General features: G+C 41.1%; 1 protein-coding gene across 3 annotated transcripts in view; it reads left to right on the top strand.

The window, feature by feature from the left end:
* DCAF17 (DDB1 and CUL4 associated factor 17) overlaps window positions 1–21,122 on the top strand; it is a 63,358-nt gene that overhangs the window by 23,204 nt on the left and 19,032 nt on the right. For all 3 annotated transcript variants that reach the window (XM_073646964.1, XM_073646965.1, XM_073646963.1), the window contains 2 exons: window positions 13,449–13,556; window positions 14,063–14,168. In XM_073646964.1, the coding sequence (XP_073503065.1) occupies window positions 13,449–13,556; window positions 14,063–14,168 (214 nt within the window). The remainder of the gene's footprint in view (window positions 1–13,448; window positions 13,557–14,062; window positions 14,169–21,122) is intronic.

Below are 21,122 nucleotides of genomic sequence, written 5' to 3'. Positions count from 1 at the left end.
AAGTAATGCATATAAAAGGGTAGACAAATAGGACCGGGTCCCAACTCCAGACCACCCAGGCCCGTGGTAAGCTACATATATACCAATCAGCTCAACAAAGGGCATGCCACACCCTTAAATTGCACAGAATGCAAACAAGTCAAAACACCAGACAATGTGAACTGAGGTCTAAGATGGCAGACATGCAAGAAACAGAGGCATGTTCACACTAGCAAAAAAGAAGCAAGACAAAAATATATCTCATACCCTACCATAATTATATATAAATGTAAAGCAAAATTGCATAATAAATATAGGGTACTTAGTGAACTATTTTTGATCAAAAAAAGTATACAAGCCGTCCCACCAGCGGCAAGGTGACCCTAAATTGGGACGGTACCTATACTGCCTATATTAAAAACCTTACTGTATATCAAAGTTGAAGTAATGCATATAAAAGGGTAGACAAATAGGACCGGGTCCCAACTCCAGACCACCCAGGCCCGTGGTAAGCTACATATATACCAGTCAGCTCAACAAAGGGCATGCCACACCCTTAAATTGCACAGAATGCAAACAAGTCAAAACACCAGACAATGTGACCTGAGGTCTAAGATGGCAGACATACAAGAAACAGAGGCATGTTCACACTAGCAAAAAAGAAGCAAGACAAAAATATATCTCATACCCTACCATAATTATATATAAATGTAAAGCAAAATTGCATAATAAATATAGGGTACTTAGTGAACTATTTTTGATAAAAAAAAGTATACAAGCCGTCCCACCAGCGGCAAGGTGACCCTAAATTGGGACGGTACCTATACTGCCTATATTAAAAACCTTACTGTATATCAAAGTTGAAGTAATGCATATAAAAGGGTAGACAAATAGGACCGGGTCCCAACTCCAGACCACCCAGGCCCGTGGTAAGCTACATATATACCAATCAGCTCAACAAAGGGCATGCCACACCCTTAAATTGCACAGAATGCAAACAAGTCAAAACACCAGACAATGTGAACTGAGGTCTAAGATGGCAGACATACAAGAAACAGAGGCATGTTCACACTAGCAAAAAAGAAGCAAGACAAAAATATATCTCATACCCTACCATAATTATATATAAATGTAAAGCAAAATTGCATAATAAATATAGGGTACTTAGTGAACTATTTTTGATCAAAAAAAGTATACAAGCCGTCCCACCAGCGGCAAGGTGACCCTAAATTGGGACGGTACCTATACTGCCTATATTAAAAACCTTACTGTATATCAAAGTTGAAGTAATGCATATAAAAGGGTAGACAAATAGGACCGGGTCCCAACTCCAGACCACCCAGGCCCGTGGTAAGCTACATATATACCAATCAGCTCAACAAAGGGCATGCCACACCCTTAAATTGCACAGAATGCAAACAAGTCAAAACACCAGACAATGTGAACTGAGGTCTAAGATGGCAGACATACAAGAAACAGAGGCATGTTCACACTAGCAAAAAAGAAGCAAGACAAAAATATATCTCATACCCTACCATAATTATATATAAATGTAAAGCAAAATTGCATAATAAATATAGGGTACTTAGTGAACTATTTTTGATCAAAAAAAGTATACAAGCCGTCCCACCAGCGGCAAGGTGACCCTAAATTGGGACGGTACCTATACTGCCTATATTAAAAACCTTACTGTATATCAAAGTTGAAGTAATGCATATAAAAGGGTAGACAAATAGGACCGGGTCCCAACTCCAGACCACCCAGGCCCGTGGTAAGCTACATATATACCAATCAGCTCAACAAAGGGCATGCCACACCCTTAAATTGCACAGAATGCAAACAAGTCAAAACACCAGACAATGTGAACTGAGGTCTAAGATGGCAGACATACAAGAAACAGAGGCATGTTCACACTAGCAAAAAAGAAGCAAGACAAAAATATATCTCATACCCTACCATAATTATATATAAATGTAAAGCAAAATTGCATAATAAATATAGGGTACTTAGTGAACTATTTTTGATCAAAAAAAGTATACAAGCCGTCCCACCAGCGGCAAGGTGACCCTAAATTGGGACGGTACCTATACTGCCTATATTAAAAACCTTACTGTATATCAAAGTTGAAGTAATGCATATAAAAGGGTAGACAAATAGGACCGGGTCCCAACTCCAGACCACCCAGGCCCGTGGTAAGCTACATATATACCAATCAGCTCAACAAAGGGCATGCCACACCCTTAAATTGCACAGAATGCAAACAAGTCAAAACACCAGACAATGTGAACTGAGGTCTAAGATGGCAGACATACAAGAAACAGAGGCATGTTCACACTAGCAAAAAAGAAGCAAGACAAAAATATCTCATACCCTACCATAATTATATATAAATGTAAAGCAAAATTGCATAATAAATATAGGGTACTTAGTGAACTATTTTTGATCAAAAAAAGTATACAAGCCGTCCCACCAGCGGCAAGGTGACCCTAAATTGGGACGGTACCTATACTGCCTATATTAAAAACCTTACTGTGTATCAAAGTTGAAGTAATGCATATAAAAGGGTAGACAAATAGGACCGGGTCCCAACTCCAGACCACCCAGGCCCGTGGTAAGCTACATATATACCAATCAGCTCAACAAAGGGCATGCCACACCCTTAAATTGCACAGAATGCAAACAAGTCAAAACACCAGACAATGTGAACTGAGGTCTAAGATGGCAGACATACAAGAAACAGAGGCATGTTCACACTAGCAAAAAAGAAGCAAGACAAAAATATATCTCATACCCTACCATAATTATATATAAATGTAAAGCAAAATTGCATAATAAATATAGGGTACTTAGTGAACTATTTTTGATCAAAAAAAGTATACAAGCCGTCCCACCAGCGGCAAGGTGACCCTAAATTGGGACGGTACCTATACTGCCTATATTAAAAACCTTACTGTGTATCAAAGTTGAAGTAATGCATATAAAAGGGTAGACAAATAGGACCGGGTCCCAACTCCAGACCACCCAGGCCCGTGGTAAGCTACATGTATACCAATCAGCTCAACAAAGGGCATGCCACACCCTTAAATTGCACAGAATGCAAACAAGTCAAAACACCAGACAATGTGAACTGAGGTCTAAGATGGCAGACATACAAGAAACAGAGGCATGTTCACACTAGCAAAAAAGAAGCAAGACAAAAATATATCTCATACCCTACCATAATTATATATAAATGTAAAGCAAAATTGCATAATAAATATAGGGTACTTAGTGAACTATTTTTGATCAAAAAAAGTATACAAGCCGTCCCACCAGCGGCAAGGTGACCCTAAATTGGGACGGTACCTATACTGCCTATATTAAAAACCTTACTGTATATCAAAGTTGAAGTAATGCATATAAAAGGGTAGACAAATAGGACCGGGTCCCAACTCCAGACCACCCAGGCCCGTGGTAAGCTACATATATACCAATCAGCTCCACAAAGGGCATGCCACACCCTTAAATTGCACAGAATGCAAACAAGTCAAAACACCAGACAATGTGAACTGAGGTCTAAGATGGCAGACATACAAGAAACAGAGGCATGTTCACACTAGCAAAAAAGAAGCAAGACAAAAATATATCTCATACCCTACCATAATTATATATAAATGTAAAGCAAAATTGCATAATAAATATGGGGTACTTAGTGAACTATTTTTGATCAAAAAAAGTATACAAGCCGTCCCACCAGCGGCAAGGTGACCCTAAATTGGGACGGTACCTATACTGCCTATATTAAAAACCTTACTGTATATCAAAGTTGAAGTAATGCATATAAAAGGGTAGACAAATAGGACCGGGTCCCAACTCCAGACCACCCAGGCCCGTGGTAAGCTACATATATACCAATCAGCTCAACAAAGGGCATGCCACACCCTTAAATTGCACAGAATGCAAACAAGTCAAAACACCAGACAATGTGAACTGAGGTCTAAGATGGCAGACATACAAGAAACAGAGGCATGTTCACACTAGCAAAAAAGAAGCAAGACAAAAATATATCTCATACCCTACCATAATTATATATAAATGTAAAGCAAAATTGCATAATAAATATAGGGTACTTAGTGAACTATTTTTGATCAAAAAAAGTATACAAGCCGTCCCACCAGCGGCAAGGTGACCCTAAATTGGGACGGTACCTATACTGCCTATATTAAAAACCTTACTGTATATCAAAGTAAGTTCACTAAGTACCCTATATTTATTATGCAATTTTGCTTTACATTTATATATAATTATGGTAGGGTATGAGATATATTTTTGTCTTGCTTCTTTTTTGCTAGTGTGAACATGCCTCTGTTTCTTGTATGTCTGCCATCTTAGACCTCAGTTCACATTGTCTGGTGTTTTGACTTGTTTGCATTCTGTGCAATTTAAGGGTGTGGCATGCCCTTTGTTGAGCTGATTGGTATATATGTAGCTTACCACGGGCCTGGGTGGTCTGGAGTTGGGACCCGGTCCTATTTGTCTACCCTTTTATATGCATTACTTCAACTTTGATATACAGTAAGGTTTTTAATATAGGCAGTATAGGTACCGTCCCAATTTAGGGTCACCTTGCCGCTGGTGGGACGGCTTGTATACTTTTTTTGATCAAAAATAGTTCACTAAGTACCCTATATTTATTATGCAATTTTGCTTTACATTTATATATAATTATGGTAGGGTATGAGATATATTTTTGTCTTGCTTCTTTTATGCCCTTTAATGAGCAGGCACTGGAGATAGCCGGCAGCAGCTGCAGCGCGGCTCCGCTGTGTGCCGGCTATGAAAGAGAGTGAAGTCACTGCTCCCCGCGCACACAGTCCCGGCGTGGGGAGCAGTGACTTCCGGCAGCTGATCTCTCCTTGTGAGCCGCGCATGGCAGTGACGTCATGCGCGGCTCACATGGAAAGATCAGTGCGGGCAGACAGGACGCAGCGCTGGAGGAGAGAAGAAAGGTGAGTAGGATTTGTTTTTTTTTTTTTTTTTTTTTTAATGTGCAGCATGATGGGGATGAAGGGTGCCATGCATACCTGGACAGGGATGAGGGGTGCCATGCATACCAGGATGGAGGGATGCCAGGCATACCAGGCTGGAGATGGGGACCACGTATAAAAGGAAAGGGGGCGGCATATATACCAGGATGGGGGATATTGTCAGAATTGGAGGACATTACCCCTATACCAGTGTCAGCAGAAGACCCCCTCCCCCTTAAAACTGCATCATGACCACATTTTTTGCTTAAATTTTTTATTTTTTTATTTTCCTCCTCTAAAACCTAGGTGTGTCTTATAGTCCGAAAAATAAGGTATAAAATTGACCTTCCTTTTGAGCTAGTTGAGTATCTGGAACATTACATTTGTTTGTTCTATGAAACTCTCAAAATGGCCTGAAAAAGAGAACTTTCATGTGAAACTCGACAGTCTAATCTTGTTCTTAGAAATGAAGGCTATTCCATGTGAGAGATTGCCAAGAAACTGAAGATTTCCTACAACGTTGTGTACTACTCCCTTCAGAGTTTAATTTTTTAATTCGTTTTATATTTTGTATTACTCTTGTGATTCCAGTAATGGTATTACTAAAATCTCTATGCCTAAATCTGTTGATCCAGAAGGCAAAAACCCCAGGACACATTCAGCCAATTTGCATCACGGGAAAAAATTCCTTCTTGCCCAAACCTTGGATCAACCTAATTATGATACTAGTTATGTAATTACTATTATCATATTAAATGTACTACTATAGGTGTAATATTTTGTCTAATTTAACTATAACCCACAATATTACCTGTATTGAAGAAATCATCCAGCCCTTTTTTGAAAGCTGTTATAGTGTTGGCCATCACTACCTCTTGTGATCGGCATTCCACAGTCTGACTGCTCTGACTGTAAAGAACCCTTTCCTGTTTAGGTGCCGGAATCACCTTTCTTCCACCCTTAATGAGTGCCCCCTGGTCCTTAGTATGGTCTTTGGAAGGGATTAGTCATGTGCTAGTCCTTTGTACTGACCACACATACATTGTGTGCAGAATTATTAGTCAAATGAGTATTTTGATCACATGATACTTTTTATACATGTTGTCCTACTCCAAGCTGCATAGGCTAGAGAGACAACTACCAATTAAGTAAATCTGGTGATGTGCATCTCTGTAATGAGGAGGGATGTTGACTAATGACATCAACACCCTATATAAGGTGTGCTTAATTATTAGGCAACTTCCTTTCCTTTGGCAAAATGGGTCAGAAGAGAGATTTGACGGGTTCTGAAAAGTCCAAAATTGTGAGATGTCTTGCAGAGGGATGCAGCAGTCTTGAAATTTCCAAACTTTTGAAGCGTGATCACCGAACAATCAAGCGTTTCATGGCAAATAGCCAACAGGGTCGCAAGAAGCGTGTTGGCCAAAAAAGGCGCAAAATAACTGCCCATGAATTGAGGAAAATCAAGTGTGAAGCTGCCAAGATGCCATTCGCCACCAGTTTTGCCATATTTCAGAGCTGCAATGTTACTGGAGTATCAAAAAGCACAAGGTGTGCGATACTCAGGGTCATGGCCAAGGTAAGGAAGGCTGAAAAACTACCACCGTTGAACAAGAAACATAAGATAAAACATCAAGAAAGGGCCAAGAAATATCTTAAGACTGATTTTTCAAAGGTTTTATGGACTGATGAAATGAGAGTGACTCTTGATGGGCCAGATGGATGGGCCAGAGGCTGGATCAGTAATGGGCAGAGAGCTCCACTCCGACTCAGACGCCAGCAAGGTGGAGGTGGGGTACTGGTATGGGCTGGTATCATCAAAGATGAACTTGTGGGACCTTTTTGGGTTGAGGATGGAGTGAAGCTCAACTCCCAGACCTACTGCCAGTTTCTGGAAGACAACTTCTTCAAGCAGTGGTACAGGAAGATGTCTGTATCGTTCAAGAAAAACATGATTTACATGCATCCAACTACTCCACAGCATGGCTGGCCAGTAAAGGTCTAAAAGAAGAAAAAATAATGACATGGCCCCCTTGTTCACCTGATCTGAACCCCATAGAGAACCTGTGGTCCATCATAAAATGTGAGATCTACAGGGAGGGAAAACGGTACACATCTCGGAACAGTGTCTGGTGTCTGCTGCACGCAATGTTGATCGAAAACAGATCAAGCAACTGACAGAATCTATGGATGGACGGCTGTTGATTGTCACCATAAAGAAAGGTGGCTATATTGATTACTAATTATTTTGTTTTTGTATGTCAGAAATGTTTATTTCTAAATTTTGTGCACTGATATTGGTTTACCTGGTGAAAGTGAGATGGGATTATATTTGGTTTTTATTAAGTTGCCTAATAATTCTGCACCGTAATGGTTACCTGCACAAACGGATACCTTCCTAAGATAGCCAAATCTAAAAAAAAAAACACTTCCAAAAATACACTTCCAAAAATATTAAGCTTGGATATTTATGAGTCTTTTGGGTTAATTGAGAACATAGTTGTTGATCAATAATAAAAATAATCCTCTAAAATACAACTTGCCTAATTCTGCACACAGTGTATATGTATATAGTGTATACATGTAAATGATATCTCCTCTGAGGCGTCGTTTTTCTAAGCTAAACAAGCTCAACTTTTTCAACCTCCCAACATATGAGAGGCCTCCATCCCTTTGAACTGACTCTAATTTCTGAATATCCTTTTTAAAATGTGGAGCCCAAAACTGGATCCTGTATTCCAGATGTGGCCTCACCAGTGATTTATAAAGGGGTAATAATACATTGAGATTGCGGGGTTTTATCTATCTCTATATGCATCCTAAAATATTATTTGCTTTTGCGGCTGCTGCTTGACATTGAGTACTGCTGCTTAGCTTTCTTGTAGCCAGAATTACCCAAGTCCTTCTCCTGTTCTGTAGTCCTGAGTATACTCCCATTTAATGTATATGCAGCAATAGGATTACTCCATCCTAGGTGCATTATTTTACATTTATCCTCATCCGCCAAGTGTTTGCTCATTCAGTCATCTTATCCAGATCATTCTGCAAAATCATAATGTCAAGATCAGATTTTAATATCCTACATAGTTTGGTGTTGTCCGCAAAGACTGACACTTTACTCTCAATCCCATCCCCAATGTCATTAATAAAGAGGTTAAAAAGAATCGGTCCTAGCACGGATCCCTGTGGTCCCCACTACTGACTTTATCCCATTTAGAGAATGTACCATTTATGACGACTGTTTCCTATCATTTAGCCAATTCCTTACCCATCTGCAGTAGTTCCCCCAAGTCCCGGCTTGTGTAGCTTCAGTATAAGGCTGTTATGTGGTACAGTATCAAATGCCTTTGCAAAGTCCAGATAAATCACATCCTGCGCATTACCAACATCCAAATTTGTACTTACCGCCTCATAGAACATGTTGGTTAGACACGACCTATTTTTCGTGAATCCATGCTGATTATCATTTATTATATTATTCTCTGTGATATAACTCTGCAGGTCATCTCTAATGATGCCCTAAAAGACTTTGCACACTACTGATGTCAGACTTACTGGACGGTAGTTACCTGGATCCACCTTCTTACCTTTCTTAAATATTGATACCACTTCGGCTATCCTCCAATCCTGTTACAAGAGAGTCTAAGAATGAGATACAGCGGTCTGTCAATTACTGAGCTCAATTCCCTCAGTATCCGTGGATGAATGCCATCTGGTCTGGGGGATTTGTCAATGTTTAATTTGCTCAGGTGCAGGCGTACTTCTGTTTTGTGTTAAGCAAGTTATATTAGGCCGTGAACTTTGATCTCTGCCCTGTTGAAAGATCCCTGGAACGGATGGTTTGTTGGTGAACATGGATGAAAAGTGCCTGTTGAACCGCTTCGCGACGGCCCACTGTAGATAAACGTTGGCGCTTGCTGGGCTCTGTGCAGCGCCGAAGTTTAAAAAGGGTTAGTGGTCTCGCAGCGCTCAGGACCCCCAGGGTCCTGCAAGCACTGCGATTCCGGTGCAGAGCGTTCGCTCTGACAGGGAACATCATCGGGACCTGATTGGATCAGGTCCCAGTGATGTTAATCCTTTGCTGTCGTCTATATGCCGCGATCTATAGTGATCTCTGCATATAGAAGACAGCAGGAGGAGAGGGGGTCGTCCACTTACCTCTCCGACGGCCCCCTTATACCTTCCAGGACCTGGCGTTGCTATGGCAGCTGGAGGTCACATGACCGCCTCCAGATCTGCCATATATATGGTGTCCTGCCTGGCTCAGCCTGCAGCTGAAGCCTGGCAGGACACACTGACTGTGAAACAGTCAGCAAAGATCTCATGTAATATAATACATGTCTATTACATTACATGAGATCAGTGATCAGAAAAATAAAAATTAATGTCCCATACAGGGACTAAGTAAAAATGTAAAAAATGTTTTTAAACTGTTAAGAAAAAATCACAAAATAAATAAAAATAAATAAATAAAATATTAAACCAATAAATCCGTATATTTATGCAAAACCACAAAAGTACACATTTGGTATCGCCGCATCCGAAACAACCCGATCTATAAAACTGTCACACTAACTCCTTCTGTGCACACCGTAATAAAAATAAATAAAAAACGGAGCAAAAAAATATGCTTTTTCATCATATCGCCAAACAAAAAGTGGAAAAAAATGCGATCAAAAAGCAAAATGGAAATAAAAATGGTACCACTGAAAACGTCATCTTGTTCCGCAAAAAAAGCCCCCATACAGCTCGATCAGCCGAAAAATAAAGTTATAGCCCTCAGAATAAAGCAATGCAAAAAAAAAATTTTTTATATAAAATTGTTTTATTGTGTAAAAGCGCCAAAACATAAAAAAATATACAGTAAGTGTAGTATCGCTGTAAACGTACTGACCCGAAGAATAACGCTGCCTGATCACTTTTACCACACGCAGAACGGCATAAAAAAAACCCTCAAAAAACAATTCCTGAATTGTTTGTTTTTGTTAATTTTACCTCCCAAAAAACGGAATAGAAAGCGATCAAAAAATGTCACGTACCCAGAAATGGTACCAATAAAAATGTCAACTCGTCCCGCAAAAAAACAAGCCGTCACATGACTCTGTCGGCCGAAATATGGAAAAATTATAGCTCTCAAAATATGGCGATGCAAAAACTAGATTTTGCAAAAAAAAAAAAGCGTCTCTTAGTGTGTGACAGCTGTCAATCATAAAAACCCGATATAAATCTGGTATCTCTGTAATTGCACCAACCCGAAGAATAAAGTAATCTCAACACTTATACCGCACGGGGAACGGCGTAAAAAATAAATAAAACCAATTCTTCACCTGCTACTGATTTGTTTATTATGTCTCCCAAAGATCGCAGTAAGGCTCTGCTCACATTTATCCTGCGCTCTGCGCTGAGCACTTACACCAGAGTTTCCGTGTAAATCTCTGAAATACATGATTCAGACGGAACCCATGACGGAAGATTCCCTGTAATGAGGCAGATATAGGCCACTGTGGATGCCGTCTAGCCTGGGATCCCACGGTGTCATTTGTTTTAGGCGTGCATAAAAGTGCGGTTGGCCACAGTTTTGTGCACTTCTGAAAAAAAGGACACCGCTAAACAGAGGCCAGACGGAGTCCAGAGTAACTCTGCTGCCTCATTACAGTGAATGGATCCCGCAGGGGTTTCATCTGAATTACATCACTTGGAAATTTAGATGGAAACCCCGATGTAAGTGCTCAGCCTAGAGCACCGGATAAATGTTACGTAAAATGTTCCCAATAAAAGCTTCAACTCCGTCCTCAAAAAAAGCTACTCCAGTCCGTCATCTGTTAAAAATATAAGGGACTTCCAAGTTACTGGTAGCAGAAAGGCTCTGGAAAAGCGAAATGGCCCTTGCCCCCCAAAAGAAATTCAGAAAATTTTGTGCTCCCAAATCCAAATGCCTATTCTACAATAATTTGTTCTCCAATTGTCAAATAGCACTCCGTCCCCCCCAGATCTCGCCGTATGGCTGAGCGGTACGATACAGCTACATATGGGGTATTGCCACTTCTAGAAGAAATTGTGTGACACATTTCGGCACCATTTTTACCCATTGACCTGTGTGAAAATGTAAAATCTGAGGGTAAAACATTTTTTTTGTGGTAAAAATAGAATTATGCTTTTTTTTTCACTGCCCAATGGTATAAATTAAAAAATACTCACTACTTCCCTAGATGAATTCCTTGAGAGGTGTAGTTTCCAAAATGGGGTCACTTGTGGGGGTTTCTGCTGTTTCGGCACGTCAGCTACTCTTCAAATGTGACATGGTGTCTGCAACCTATCCCAGCCAACATAGCTCTCCTTTCTCTTCCGAACCCTGCCGTACACCAAAGCAGTGGTTTTCCCCCACATATGGGGTATCGGCGTACTCAGGAGAAATTGTACAACAAATTTCATGGTGCAATTTATCCTATTACCCTTATGATAATACAAAATTAGGGAATGAAAAACATTTTTTTGTGGGAAAAATGTGAAAATTTTATTTTTACGGCTCAATATTATAAACTTATGTGAAGCACCTTGGGGTTCAAGGTGCTCACCACATATCTAGATAAGTTCCCTAAGGGGTCTAGTTTACAAAATGGTGCCACTTGTGGGGGGCTTCCACTGTTTAGGCACATCAGGGGCTCCCCAAATGCAACATGGCGTCCGCTAATTATTCAAACATTTTACATTCAAAAAGTCAAATGGCGCTCCTTCCCTTTCAAACCCTGCCGTGCGCCCAAACTGTGGTTTTCCCTAACATATGGGGTATCAGCGCGCTCAAGAGAAATTGCACAAAAAATTTGGGGGTCCATTTTTTCCTGTTACCCCTGTGAAAATAAAAAAAATTGGGTCTAAAGTAACATTTTTGTGAAAAAAGTTAAATGTTCATTTTTTTTCTTCCACATTCCAAAAATTCCTGTGAAGCACCTGAAGGGTTAATAAAGTTCTTGAATGTGGTTTTGAGCACCTTGAGGGGTGCAGTTTTTAGAATGGTGTCACTTTTGGGTATTTTCTGTCATAAAGACCCCTCAAAGTGACTTCAAATATGATGTGGTCCCTAAAAAAAAAAATGTTTTTGTAAATTTTGTTGGAAAAATGAGAAATCACTAGTCAACTTTTAACCCTTATAGCTCCCTAACAAAAAAAAAAATGTTGGTTCCAAAATTGTGCTGATGTAAAGTAGACATGTGGGAAATGTTATTTATTAACTATTTTGTGTGACATATCTCTCTGATTTAAGGGCATGAAAATTCAAAGTTTGAAAATTGCAAAATTTTCGCCAAATTTCTGATTTTTTTTCACAAATAAACGCAAGTGATCTCAAAGAAATTTTACCACTATCATGAAGTACAATATGTCATGAGAAAACAGTCTCAGAATCAGGGGAATCCGTTGAAGCGTTCCAGAGTAATTACTTCATAAAGTGACAGTGGTCAGAATTGTAAAAATTAGCCCGGTCACGAAGGCAAAAACCGGCTCTGGTGCGAAGTGGTTAATATCTCAGCCTTTTTCTTTGTCCTCTATAATTTATCTTTTTATTCTCGTTTTTTTTTAAGGGGCTGATACCATCTGATTTTTTTTCTTTTTGGCATTGATGTATGTATAAAAAAATTTCGGGATTTATTTTAATGTCTCTGGTGATTTGTTGCTCTGTAGATAATATTGCTAACTTGATTTCTTTTTTACATTTCTTATTTAGGTCTTTATACTCCTGAAATGCTATTTCTGTATTCTGGCCTTAAAGTTTTTGAATGTCCTTTTGTTTTTGTCTTATTAAACTTTGTACTGTCTTATTTATCCATAATGGTTTATTTTTATTCATTGACATTTTATTACCAGAGGGTATACATTCTCTACAGGATTCTACGGTAGTAGTATTTCCTTGAACATGCCCCATTTACGTTCAGTATCCCCAGTTACCATGACATACTCCCTGTCTACACGATTAAGCTTTTCCCTTAATTTGTTGAAATCCGACAAAACATAAGGCAGAAAAACCCACAAAAAACAGAAGTCCTCTGCAGTAACTGCTAGCGCAGCATCTCAAAGGAGGACACCCAGCGTTTGGGGACGTTCATGGCTTCCAGACTTCAGGTCATCGCCTTCAAAGGATTTTCTACAAAGTATTAAACATGAACATTTTATTTATGATAAAGTTAATTTGTCCAATTACTTTTGAGCTCCTGAAATGTGGAGGCTTTGTAGAAAATTGGTTGCAATTCCTAAACGTTTCACAGGATATTTTTATTAAACCCCTTTTAATCAAACCTGAAAGTCTACACTTCAATTTGCATTTTAGTTGTTTCATTATAAATAAATTAATCATGATTTCAGCTCTGCATGCCACTAAGATGTGGTCACTGTCCAGACATTTCTGGAGATATAGAAAGATCATTATTTATTTATTTTTTTTAAACCTTCTTTCTTTTTGGGCTTAAACAGGTTTTTGGACCTAATGTGACATCTGCGATGATTAATAATGGGTTGTTGACTGTAATGCACAGTCCTGGTCTGGTTCGTCTCTACAGTTTTGAGAGAATTCTCAAGGAGGTAAGCGAGACGTAGGTGCGTTACTGATCCCATGTTAAATGTTTGGGTATTTTTTTTTTTTCTTCACTGCAATTTAATTTTATTTTTCTTTGGTCAAGGTTTGGCAAGTAGATCTGATAAGAAATATAATTTACCATTTCCCATGAATTATATAGTTGCCTTCCTGATCTACCACTCCATTGATGCTAAGAGTTGAAGCCGTCATTGCTGCTGAGATTCACCCTTGTGCTGTCCATTTTTCGCTGATTTTGTGTTTTTGGGTTTTTTTTTCAGCTTTTCCTAGCAGCAAACAAACAATTTTAGTATTTTTTACATGCAAAGAAAAAGTTAAAATGTTGAGTGGCAAAAACTGACACCCGAACTGATGAAAATCTGATCCTAAACACTGATGGGAATGCGGTCCCTTTTTTTAATATATTGTACCAGTTCATCCAGTAGTGTAAATGGGATTCTGGTTTTCAGTGTCGTCATGCCGTGGGCGTATACCTCCTTTTTTATCTTTTCAGTGTATGCAAAAAGAATGTGTCATAGGGGAGACGTGCGATTGGAAAGGTGATATCGGGATAGTTGGAGACTTTCCATTTGGAATTCCCTGCAACATCACTCTGACAGGTACGGACCTTTTATGTTTAGTTATAGTATACAACCTGGAAAGAGTTAGTGTACTGGTATACTCTGACGTGTCAGACACTGGACATGAGATTTCACTGGGACCCTCAACGAATCCACCCCCCTTCCCGAATTTTATCAATTTTTGATTGCTACGGACAACTTTCCTATTTGGACAACCGATCCCATTAGTGATATCTCCTGGTATCTGGAGGGGCATTTTTTCTTTTAGATCAGGGTTATGCAACAACTGTCAGATGGGAATTGCAGTAACATTTATTACAAATTGTACTTTTTCCTTTTGGGGAAAAAATATAAGTTGCAGTTCGGGTCCATTTATTGGGATAGGATCGATCTGCAATACCAGGCACAGCCGACTGATTAATTACATAGGTGCTGTGTTGGGTGAAATTATTTTGTTCTTGTGATTGGGGAACAAATGGGCTCCACTGGACACACATGCAGGATTGAATTTCATCCCAAGTGAAGTGACTAGGACTATGTTACAATACCAGTCACAATCCAGCAACCAGGGTGGTGCTGGTTCTTTAAGAAAATGTAGATCCCTCTCCCCTCCCCTCTCTTCTCTTAAATTGTACAGTTATAAGTCTTCTGTTGGTATCATGCATGGCACTTGCAAATCAGCACTTCCTCAAGAGGGAAGAAAGGTGCTTCTCCCAAGGTTAAAGGCACCCGTTCACCGACGGCTGTTTTTGGGGATTGTGAAGGCACTGGGTCTTCTATGGGTGTAATACTACTCGGACAACACAGGTTGAGGGTCAAACAGTTTGGCAATACTTTATTGAACCACAAAACAAACAATAAACAGAACAGTCCCAAGATGGTACAACATTACACAGGCTCACCCTTCCGCTGGCCCGCCGAGAATGGAGCAACTGCGACTTAGGAACTCCAGAGCCAACTACTTGAACCAGTGACCCCCTGCTTAGGGCGGGCCCTCAGAGAGGAGGTAGCGGCAAGCATGGGAAGCTTACAGTCCATCAAGGTACAAGGACAGGAGACCCGAGGGTTCCACCCTGGCCTCTCCAAGAGTTTCTATGGGGCCAGATGACTGGCTGGTCCCAACTTGGCTTCTCCGGATGTCTCAAAGGGTTCCAGGTGACCGGAGGGTCCCACCTGGCAACCCCAAACAACATATCCATGAGGACAGGTGACTTCACCATCCCAACCTGGGCTCCCCAAATGTATTCATGGGCTCTCTGGTGGTAAATGGAGCAGATCCGTATCTTTCCAGTCAGGGCCATATACCCTTAGGCTGGAATCATGTAGCATCCAAATAGGTGTCTCTTTGGTTAAAGCCATGCTTCCAAGCTGATGGTCTGAAGAGTCTGATCTTTGATTCTCCTTGTAAAGTCTTTCCCATCTGTTTCAAATCTCTCTGCTACAGAGGCACATGTCCCTTTTTAAAATAATTACAGTTGTCCTTTCAAGTACACATTCACAGGTAAGTGGTTAGGGATAGGGAGGGCATTACTCACAGGGTCAGGTCTCATTGTTTGAGCTAATCTATTTATATAGATAGTATAGGAGGGAGCTCTGGTAAACATCTAGGTAGCTTAGTATAATATGTCATTAGCATAGTAACAAACATCATTGTTTCTAATCAAAGAGAAGTCAACATTCAGCTACATACACATAATAGTATGTCCTTCTTGACCAGCCAAAGAAATACAAATATACATTTACAAGTCAACATAAACACAATAGATTTGTTAAGCTAAGAGAATTATACTAATTGTCTGGCTGATGAAGATTATAAGTTGTATCGTCAAAGGGATCAATCTTTCTTCTTCCGGGGGAGAGAGAGCTTGCATACCCTTTTCCTAAAGAACATTGCCTGGCCTAGAAGTCTCCTGACAAAAATTGGTGGCCTCTACAAGGTGGAACAGTCCCCCCCTAAATCTGCGTCAAAGACCCCTCATCCAGCCAACTAGTACTCTGCTGTGCATGAGATCCCAAACATCGCTGTTTGTGGATGGGCGTCTTTTCTTTTTGGAGAAGTTGGTGCTTCGACTTTTAAATATCCTCAGCATTATGGAAAGGATGGTCGATGGTCTCCACAAGGAGAAATAGTCCTCTATAGCTAAGTAGCACTAGGCACTGATCTTACAAGATTTAAAGAGAAACTGTCACCAGGTCAAAAGTAATAAATTATTGCTCATATTTAATGCAAATTTGTATATCTTTAACCAATGGGGTGTGGCTCACAGGTTAATTATGCAGAGCAACATAGAGACTCGCCCCCGAAGAACCCTGTGAGCCACACTCTGATGGAAAAAGACAAAATTTTGCACTAAATGGGCCCATGTCTCCGGAACCGTGTGGTGAATTTTTAAAAGGGGAAAAAAAGCGGAGTACTCAGGGGAGCAGATGGAATTTTAACAATTTGCATGTAAAATTTTCAGAAAATGAGCTATTGTTTAAATCTTGTTTTTACTGTGTGTGTGTGTGTGTGTGTGTGTGTGTGTAATATCTATCTATCTCTTAATAAATAAATCCTTGACTTTTAGTAGTTTTCACACTGTTCACTAGGCCTATTAGGTTCATTCATCCTCTTGTTTCCTGCAGCTACATAAACCACAATAAACATCTCTGACCCAAGTGATTTGTATAGAAGTGTTTACTGCTCGTGCTCTGATCAGTGCAGAGGTCATTGTGAAGGGAGGGGGAGGAGGTGAGCTGTGACCTCACCTATTGTGAAATGTGAATCCTGTGTTAACAGCTGTGTATAGAGGTGTTATTTGCCAATCTAATCCTGTCTGCGATGATAGAGACTGCTGAAAAGTCACAAGAATTGAGTCTAATATTATGGTTAGTGTGAAAATTGCAACATTTCTGCCTTTTTTTGTTATAATAACATGGAAAATTAAAAAATACAACTGTAAAATAAAGCAAAATACATTTTAATATAAAAACCTGACTTATATAATCGTTCATTTTCTGGTTACATTTTCCCTTTAAGTAAGTGGCAGCTGTTCAGTTCGGGATTTTGCATCATTTATTCGTGCCACTTTGACTTCCATGGGATTGTTTGAAATTGGAAAACTCCCAGTTTTGAGTTGTTAAGTAAGATGACTATATAATTATCAGTACATTGTAGTTTCCTTACTGCCCGGGTGCAATGCACCATGTACCATAAATCTTTGTTTCAGTTTATTCAAGGAGTGATGGCGCCTGATTAATTGATGGTGGTTACAACATAAATAAATATATTGCACCACGTTACCACGCAAGTCGTATTGTGTGAAAGTACGCCATGTAACAAGCCACACATATATGTTGGGTTATAGGGTGCAAAAGTTAAAAATCTATCATGGTCTGTGGTAGAGATTCTGCTTCAGTATATGGGGGTATAAAGGATAAGGGTTTTCCTTCTGTATAGAAACAAGATGGCTTAGGGAGATTTATGAGCTGTGCAATGCTTCCTTGGGAATTTAAATATACAAATAGCCTGTCACAGTTCCACCCCTCACTGTGTCTGGGATGCAGTTACTGACGGCTCAGCTGTCCAATCTGGTACAGGGGCGTGCAATAGCTGTCGGTGTGTTGATTGACAGCTCAGCTGTCCAATCTGAGACTGGGAAGCACTGGCTATCTTCAGGTGTTCACTATCCCAGTTGACTGCCATGCTACTTAACTGAGCTGTTTCCCCCCAGATCTCTGCCAGGCGTACATTCAGCTAGTGTGTGGTTTGTTCTCTGTGCCTTGAGTTCTGTTTATTGATCTTCTGTTGCCTGACCTTGGACCTTGTTCTGACCATCCATCTATTTAACCCCTTCTGCGCTGATCTGCTTTCCTCCTGGTATTCTGATCTACGGAACGTTACCGGACTACGCCTTTGCCTCTTCCCTCTGTTTTATGACGTACCTTCCTGGTTTTGTCTTCGGACTCCTTGACTATCCCGTCTCTCACGGCCTGGCCGTGAAAAGTGACTCAGCATCACATAGCCTCTTTAAACAGTCCTAAAAGTCAATATCGACCTTTTTAATGGGCCTTGGCCTACAAGTCGTCTTACACCACCTGTCAGATGACAAAAAAAGAAAAATATTAGGGGCGGGGCCACAATTATTATATATACCGAAATGGAGAAGACTCCCCCCTAAAATATAACCTTTAATGGTAAAGTTTAAAAAATATATTCTCAAATAGCATCAAAAATATATTTAAAAAAAAAAAAAGTCTGTCTATATTTCAAGGAAACAATATAATTATTAAACAACTCTATACAGACAGGATGTAATGTTCAGACTAGTAATTCCCTAGTTCTCACTAACCGGATCCCTGCCTGTCAGCGGAGGTTGGCACCCTAATTTGAAATGGTATGGCGCCCCCGCACCATGACGGTGTCCCTTATAACCCTGTGGCACTCCTAAAATTAAATGCAGAAAGGATAGAAAGACTCAATGAATATACAAATAAATAGTTAAGACATATATAATTTCAATTCAGCATAAAGAGATTTGACCATATATATGAATTAAAATATGTCTTAACTAGTGTTGAGCATTCCGATACCGCGAATATCGGCCGATACCCGATATTTCAGTATCGGAATTCCGATACTTAATTCCGATACTTTTACAATATCGAATACCGGAATCGGAAGTTCCCATAATGCCTGCGCTCTGCCGTTTCTCTGAAGGATGGCAGCGCTCAGCTGCGATCCAGCCTGTCATCAGAATGCCATCCCAGCGTGGGAGAATTCTCCTGATTGTTTAAAAGCCGGCGCGCGGTAAAAAGCCGCCGGCTTTTAAACAATCACACAACCCCGCAGGCTCCCACCCCGATCCCCCGCTCCCCTCGCCACCTCCCATCCCGATCGTAAGTTAGGACCGGGCGGGGAGCGCAGCACCAAGGAGTGGGGAGCGAAGGACCCGGGCGGGGAAGCCGGCAGTAAAAAGACTTCACCGCCGGCTTTCCCGCCGGTTATTTCAAATGAACAGCTGCGGTATCAGGTGATGCCGATCAGCTGTTAATTTGAAGTCGCCGCGGTGCCCTCAGAGGGTTCATGTGAGTTCATGCTTGACTGCATTGCATGAACTCACATGAACTTTCCCACGGCCGCACAGGTCAGCCTCCCCTCCCAGACCCGTCATGATTGGTGTGTCTGCGGGGTGTCTGTGCGATGTCTGCGGGGGTGTGCGCGGTGTCTGTGTGATGTGTGCGGGTGTGTGCGTGCAGGCAGACATAGGCCGATGTGACACTACTTCTCCCATCGGCCTATGTCTGTCCCCCGTCCACTCGTGCCAGCAGGATCAGCTCGATGGGAGCAGTAGTTCCCATCAGCCTGATCCTGCTATTTAAATTGCCCTACTGTGTCCCCAATAAATTTTAAATACATGTCATTGGTGGCCAGTGGTTACCTACAATAAATTAGTTTATACATTACCTGTCCCCGCCGATCGCCACCTAAAATAAAGTAAAAAATAAAAAACTACACCTATACTCACCTAGACACCTAATTCCCCGAAGCCATCGATCTCCTGTAATAAAATATAAAATAATAAACCACAACCTTATCCTTACCCCTCCGTAGTTGTCCACGAGTGTCCCACGAAGATCTCCAGTTCAGAGAATGTGACCGCTCTGAACCGCTGCCGCCGCTAGAATGATGGGTCCGTAAAGCAGCCCCGTCATTGCATAAGCGGGTTCGCCGGAGTTCAGGCAGCGCTGCTCCGGTCAGCTGCTTTACGGCCCCGCTGTACCGTGAGAAATTCCCACGGTACAGCAGTGCCGTAAAGGAGGTCACCGGAGCTGCGCTGCCTGAATGCACTCCGGTGACCTCAGTCAGTGGCTCCCGCTGCCGGGAGCGGACGTGTTCCCGGGAGCGTGAGCTTACAGCAGCCATGCACAGCTGTCACCATCTCCAGATGTGACAGCTGTGCATGGGAGATCAGCGCAGGAACGTGGACAGGTAACTATTTTTTTTTTAGTAAACTAAGAATTTAATAAAATTGTGTGTTTTATTTCAAATAAATCATTTTTTTCTGGGTGTAGTGTGTTTTTTCTTTTTAACACTTTGTAGGTTAGTAATGGGGGTGTCTTATAGATGCCCATCATTACTAACCTGGGCTTCATGGCAGCTGGCGCTGACATGAACCCCAGCCCTATTACCCCCTGCCACCGCACCAGGGCAGCATGGAAGAGCGAGGCTAAGTGCCAGAATTGGCGCATCCTATGGATGCGCCATTTCTGGGGCGGCTGACGGCTGGTGTTTCTAGCCTGGGAGGGGGCCAATATTCATGGCACCCTTCCTGGGCTATTAATATCAGCCGCCAGCTGTCTGCCTAGCCTTTGCTAGCTATTAAAATAGGGGGGACCCCCACGTCATTTTTTGGGGGGGGTTCCCCATTTTAATAGCTAGTAAAGGCTAGGTATTCAGCTGGGGGCTGATATTAGTAGTCTGGGAAGCTCCGTGGGTATTACCCCCTTCCCAGGCTTCAAACATCTTCCCCAGCCGTCTGCTTAACCTCCGCTAGAGACTAAAATTATGGGGGATCCCACGCCAATTTTTTTTTTAAATAAATCCTTTATTTTAACACTAAATGACATTTGAGGAGTTAATAAAGATGCAGTCCCTAAATTATTATTTATTTTTTAATTAATTTTTCCCAAAAATTTTGACGTGGGCTTTGCTATATTTTTGAATGCCAGCCAGGTACAGCATCCAGCTTCTATGAACACGCCATTTTCCGGGGTGGCTGCGGACTGCAATTTGCAGCGGGGGGGGGGGGGGGGGCAGAAAGCTTGGGTCTCCCTGCGCTGCAGATTCCAGCCCCCAGCTGCCTAGTTGTACCTGGCTGGACACAAAAATAGGGCGAAGCTCCACGTATTTTTTTTTTTAATTATTTCATGAAATTCATGAAATAAGAAAAAAAGGGCTTCCCTATATTGTTGTGTCCGGCCAGGTACAAATAGGCAGCTGGTGGTTGGGGG

The sequence above is a fragment of the Phyllobates terribilis genome, unplaced genomic scaffold (genome assembly GCF_046119375.1).
Source record: "Phyllobates terribilis strain yellow unplaced genomic scaffold, ASM4611937v1 Scaffold_9__5_contigs__length_417890890, whole genome shotgun sequence".
NCBI classification, from domain to species: Eukaryota; Metazoa; Chordata; class Amphibia; order Anura; family Dendrobatidae; genus Phyllobates; species Phyllobates terribilis.
This window is presented reverse-complemented; position numbering and strand designations above follow the sequence as displayed.